Genomic DNA, 6,418 nt, shown 5'->3' on the forward strand with positions numbered 1-6,418 from the left:
CTGTAGGACAAAGCTGACAATGCTTTCTTTACCAACTTCAGGGTTGTTCTCCCACTGGTTGTGCAAGAGATCAAGGGGTCCCTGAACAGACCATCCATAAAGAAGCTCAAATGGCGAGAACCCAGTTGAAGCTTGGGGTACCTCACGTATGCAAAGAGGAGGAAGGGTAGCCATTTCTCCCAGTCCTTTCCAGTGTCAGACACAAACTTTTTCAACATGGTCTTTAGGGTTTTGGTTGAACCTCTCAACCAGACCATCAGTTTGTGGATGATAGGGTGTGGTGTGAATTCCAGTGATGCCCAGGTGCTGAAAGAACTGTGACATGAGATGTGAAGTAAAATTTGTGCCCAGATCAGTGAGGATTTCCTGAGGGAATCCCACTCTAGAAAATAATTGCACAAGCGCAGTAATGATTTTAGGGGTGGTGATAGAGCGTAGGGGAAATGCCTCCGGGAACCTGGTGGCATAATCACAAACAACCAATATGTATCTGTGTCCAGAACTGCTCTTCTCAAGGGGACCCATGATATCCATTGTAATACGTTTAAATGGTGTTGAAATAATGGGCATGGGCTGTAAAGGTGCTCTGTCAAAATGACGAATGTGTCTGGTTATTTGGCAGTCAGGGCATGAAATACACTATTCCTGGACATCCGCATACATAGAAGGCCAGATAAAGCGGTGGCTAACCCTGAGGTAGGTTTTATTTTGACCCAGGTGGCCTGCCCATGGAATAGTGTGTGCAAGATGTAAGACTAAAGGTCGGCAGCTACTGGGGACAATCAAACGGTTGTTAGGTGAATCTGCCAAATAAAGAATGTTCTCATGAACATAACGGTCTTTACAACTAAGTGACCCATTGCCTTTCTCTTCCCCCACCTGCTTGTATAAATGAGCCAGGGATGCATCCTTTCTCTGAAGATCAGCTATGTTTATGGGAACCTGCCATTGGCTAGTGCTGGTAAGATTAGTTGTGTTTAGTGGGGGTACGGGTGATCCCAGTGTTTTCTCTATTCGTCGTTTCTGGCGTGACTTACATGGTCCCTTCGTCCCACCCACAAACAGGCTATCAGACATAGAAGGTAGTGGCTCAATACCTGTTTTGTAATGGGAACGTGTCAAGACTGCACAGGACAAATTAAACTTGGACCGCACTACCTCCCCCAGCAATTCGGACAGCACGGGTAAGTCCTTTCCAATTACCATATCTTTTGGCAAATCATTGACCACACCCACCCGCAATAGAAACACATTGTCCAAGACCCCAAGTGTAATATCAGCTGTGGGATATTCCTTTACCTCACCATATACACATAGTTTTTTTATTAGTCTGGAAAAATCAACCATGCTAGGTGGCAAAAATTCCCCCTTTATCAAAGACATAGCACTCCCAGTGTCCAACAAAACCTGCAGAGGCTGACCATTAACCTCTACTAAAATGTCTTTGGAGTTTCCCAAACTACTGAGTGACATTTCTTCAGATTGATTATCTTATCTTTGTCTTGTAAGACCACATCTCCCTCTCTTGGCACATAACAGTAATTAGACAGTTTAGGCTTCTTAAGAGGGCATACAGATGCTTTATGTCCTTGCTGGTGACAAAAAAAAAAAAAAAAAAAAAAACCAGATTACCTTTTGCTTTTTGTCCATTTCGCACATCTTTAGTTTGGCCTTGTTCCCAATAAGGAAAGATATTTCCCTCCAGAAGCTTTAGTTCCCTAGCTGGAGTTGCTGAGGAACGTGACAAACCTCGTCGAGCATTCAGGTATTGTTGAGCCAACTGTGCAGCAGTCAGTCCGTTTGCCGGCTCATGCTCCTGGACCCAGGTGCGGACATCTGTTGGTAGGACCCGCATCAGCTGCTCCAGGATGACAAGCTCCCCAATCTCTTCCTTACTTTCTAGCACTGGTTTAACCCAGCGGCGATAAAGTCCTTTCAGACGGTGATAAGTCTCTTTTGGTGTTTCTCCTGCTGGTATCAACCTCGCCCTGAATCGCTGACGATAGGTTTCAGAAGATATGTCAAACTTGGCAAGCAGTGCCTCCCTCAAATCTGGATATGAGTTGGACATCTCCTCATCCATGGCTGTGTAAGCTTCAAGGGCCTTGGCTGTCAGAAATGGAAAAAGTCAGTAAGCCCATTCGTCCCTTGGCCATCCCCAGGTTCTTGCCAGCCTTTCAAAGCGGAGGAGATAATTCTCAATGTCTTCTCCAGCTTGAAAAACAGACATTTTTGGCTCAGTCCGATACATTTCTCTAGGCCTCTGGCTAGGTTCTACTGGTATAGACTGAGTAGTAACCAGTGGTGGTTCTGGAAGATCAAACACTTGTGAACGTCGCGGTGCAGGTGTTGGAAGAGGTATTCTGGGGCTCTAGTCATTCAAAGACACTGAAGGCGCTGTCCCAACTGCAGCCGTATCCCCTGACCCAACAATGACATGCTCTGGGGTTGTTCTTGCAAGGCAGGTCCTCAGTTCACGGAACTCATGAAATAGCCTTTCCTCCCGATCTCGCTGAGTGGAGAGTAACTGGCCAAGCAGTATGGTTAACTCAGACACCCCTGAGGGCTTGAATGGATCAGCTGGACGACTATCCCGTGCTTTTGGTTGGGCCCCCAGGGCTGTGTACTACTCCTTAGAGTCCATTGTGCCCCACTGCTCATCGGTGTCCGAGTCTGTTGCAGGTAACTTTGTCTTTGACTTTCTGTGACCCCAATCTAGTTCTCTTTGGCACCTTCATTTTCTTGTGGCTTGCCATCCCACCACTGCCACCATATGTCACACCTTGCTCACTGGTGAGGGTAGTGTGTCCCAACAAGGTTATGGGTTAAGAAAATAAATAACTATAAATTAATTAAATGATGGCAAACCACAATAGCACCTTCAGTGCAAGGGTGCTTTATTTAGTGAAATGAAAAAGAGAGAACTATCTTTTCTCTTCCAATATAAAGATAATAACTATTCAGCCAACTCTCCAACCTCCGCTCCCCCCTTCTGTCCTCAAAATGAGTCCTTATATAGACTCCTAGTGGCTTAACTAATTTAGTATGTACCACTCCTGCTCTTCTACGGGGGGAGACAGCTACAATCAAAGGATAATACAAAAAAAAAAAACATGCAATTGTACTCTTCAAAACCCTTGTTCAAAAAGTGACTACTTGATACTAATCAAACTACAAACACACAATCACACAAAACACACAATAAATCTAAAAAATATTTCCAATCATACACCCCCCCCCACCCCCCCACACACACACACACTCAAGTGGACCAACCCAACCTGGTTCCTACAGGCAGGTCTGAATTTGCTCAGGCACTATTTAAGGACACCTAAATTCAGCTTGGGCCTTTTTTTTGAACAGGAAAGTGCAGTAAGTCCTATGTAAGTATGAAATATCTCTGTTTTACAACTCAGTAGTATATTTTAACTGAAAGGGTGAGATTGTTTACCAAGCTAGCAATATGGATGTAAAATTGAAAAAGAATAATGTATGTGTGGGCTACTGGGAGATCTTTCACCAGTCTTGCTGTGTGTATTGGTGCATTGTCGTCCTGATAAACAGCACCGCCTTCAGGACACAATGTTTGAACCATTGGATGCACATGGTCCTCCAGAATGGTTCGGTAGTCCTTGGCAGTGACGCGCCCATCTAGCACAAGTATTGGGCCGAGGGAATGCCATGATATGGCAGCCCAAACCATCACTGATCCACCCCCATGCTTCAGCTACCGAACCATTCTGGAGGACCATGTGCATCCAATGGTTCAAACATTGTGTCCTGAAGGCGGTGCCGTGTATCAGGACGACAATGCACCAATACACACAGAGAACATATACTCATCAGAGAACAATACATTGACCACAGCCCAAGATTTGCGCTCCTTGCACCATTGAAACCGACGTTTGGCGTTGGCGTGAGTGACCAAAGGTTGGGCTACAGCAGCCCGGCAGTGTGTATTGACCCTGTGCAGCTCCCGACGGACAGTTCTGGTGGAAACAGGAAAGTTGAGGTGCACACTTAATTATGCCGTGATTTGGGCAGCCGTGGTTTTCTGGATATAATCCGGGTCAGCACCTGAACATCCCTTTCAGACAGCGTCCTCCTGCGTCCACAGTTAATCCTGTTGGATGTGTTTCATTCTCCTTGGTGGTACGCTGACGTTACCCTGAATACCGTGGCTCTTGATACATCACAGAGACTCGCTGTCTTGGTCACAGATGCGCCAGCAAGACATGCACTAACAATGTGTCCTCTTTTGAACTCTGGTGTGTCACCCATAATGTTGTGTGCATTGCAATATTTTGAGAAAACTGTGCTCTTACCCTCTGCTAATTAACCCTTCACACTCTGCTCTTACTGGTGCAATGTGCAGTTAATGAAGATTGTCCACCAGGCTGCTCCAATTCAGCCATGAAACCTCCCACACTACAATGACAGGTGTTTCACTTTCATTGTCTAACCCCTGTATATATGACATAAATATGAACCTTGTCCAGTCTCTTTCAGTAAATGTCTAACTTTGTACGTTTTACATTCACCTCACAGTAAAAGTGCCGCCTGTTCATTTTCACAGTCATCAACATCATTCAGTAAGTAAAGAAATGGTCACGCTGTGTCTCCCTCTGGTGGAAAGACAAGGCCTCGCCAGACATCAAACCCAGCATCATATTAACCGTTTGTGTAAATTAATTAACAGTAAATATTTGGGGAATATTCTCTTGATGGTGAGATGGTGTGGAGTAATAAACATTTAAAAAGGTATGTTTAATCAGGTTGCATCTGCCATCCTGATCCTGGAGTAGCAACAATAGAGGGTCTTTTCTTCATGTTATAGATCAGAGAAGCATCACAATGATTTTTAAGCTGTAATTTTAAAGGCTAAGCAGCAGCTCTATGAAAGTGTCAAACAAATAAATACAGTGGTTGAGTTCCTAACTTGTGTTTATTGAGAGTCAGAAAACATGTTATTTCTTACTAATTGAAGGAATAAGGTTTAAAAGACCGTTGGTCCCCCCCCCCCCCCCCCCCTCAGCGGTGTTGGGAAACTCTAATAGGCGTCTTGCCTGTGACGTAGATGGTGGACAACAACTCTAGAAGCTGCACTTAATTTAATGCAAAATGAGGAAAAGGTGTGTTGTTTTTGGCTGCAATCATTCAATGTACAGTGGGACATCTGTGAACAAATGGCCCAAAGATCCCAAAATAACCAGAAAATGGACTACATTTGTCCACTTTAAACGGGCACTTTGGAAAGGACCCTCCGCTCACTCCGTTATCTGTAGCTCATTTCACTTGCGCTTTTCCAACAATATGGGCATGTAAGGACACCAACGAAAGGTGTTCAAGAGCCTCTGTAACATGGAGGTAAACAGGGTAAGGACACTCACTTCGCCTGTTTTAGTTGGTGTTAGTTAACGTTAGCTTGACTCGCTAAACTCGGTGCTCAGATTATACTCGGCTACGTAGCTGCATTACGGAGGTTTATAGTGTCGGATGAATTCGAGTTCGACTTCGATCACATTTACAAGAATAACGGTACCTCTACATTTGAGTTTAGCTTATTGCTAGGCTATTGTCATGAATAATGTTGGTTATTTAGCTAGATACTGTCATAACAGTCCGTCATAACGGTGTTTTACCGCGGCGTTGTTCAGCTGTTGTCCACCAGTGACGTCACGGTCGCGTTCAAGAATTTCCGTAGAGAGCTCGGGTTTTTCCGTCAATTTAATAAAATTGTCAGTTTTAAAGTAAATTAAGCTGCTCTTTTCATTTTAATTCATAATTATATCTGTCAGTGACTACAATAATGTGGAATATTCATGGAGGTCCTTATGTCCTTAGGTCCTGGTGCTTAGCCTTTAAAGTATAAATATCATGCAGAGTTCCTTTAAGTTTAAACCAAACTGAATCCTAAAGTTATTGGTTTTCTGTTTTCCTTCTCTGTAATTATTGATCCGTTCTGGTTCACATCTGTGTCCTGGTTTGTATTTTAAGTTGTAGATAAACTCATATTTTAGTTGTAGTTTATAGTTTGTCTCTGAGTTTCTGTCTCTTTCTGTGTGTGTGTGTAGGATTATTTCATTCTCTAATTCAGTGTTTCTCAGTATTAATGTCCTTCTGTGTTCTGTTTTAGTTTTTTGTTGTTAATCTGTTGATTCTCTTTCTCTTTCAGTCTCTTTTTCTTTGTTAGTATTTGTGTTTTCAATGAGGTATGTATGAGGTATGTGTGTGTGTGTGTGTGTGTGTGGTATGTATTTACCTTGTTAATCCACATAATCACGGCCTCTTCAACATCGTAAGGGAAGTCCTCCTCAGGAAAGAAAGGAGAGTATTTCTGTACGCAGGACAGTACTCTCTCTACACTGATCATCTCCACTGTGTACGCCATCATCAGTGTGTCGATCATCGCCAGGTG

The 6,418-nt window shown here is 43.7% G+C and overlaps 1 protein-coding gene across 1 annotated transcript in view; it reads right to left on the bottom strand.

Moving 5' to 3' along the window:
- LOC136675431 (calmodulin-regulated spectrin-associated protein 2-like) overlaps positions 1-6,418 on the bottom strand; it is a 67,607-nt gene that overhangs the window by 40,624 nt on the left and 20,565 nt on the right. Inside the window, exon 3 of the mRNA XM_066651978.1 lies at positions 6,263-6,418. This exon is cut by the window's right edge and continues 6 nt beyond it. Coding sequence (XP_066508075.1) covers positions 6,263-6,418 — 156 coding nt within the window. The remainder of the gene's footprint in view (positions 1-6,262) is intronic.

Source organism: Hoplias malabaricus, chromosome X1 (genome assembly GCF_029633855.1).
Source record: "Hoplias malabaricus isolate fHopMal1 chromosome X1, fHopMal1.hap1, whole genome shotgun sequence".
Lineage (NCBI taxonomy): Eukaryota > Metazoa > Chordata > Actinopteri > Characiformes > Erythrinidae > Hoplias > Hoplias malabaricus.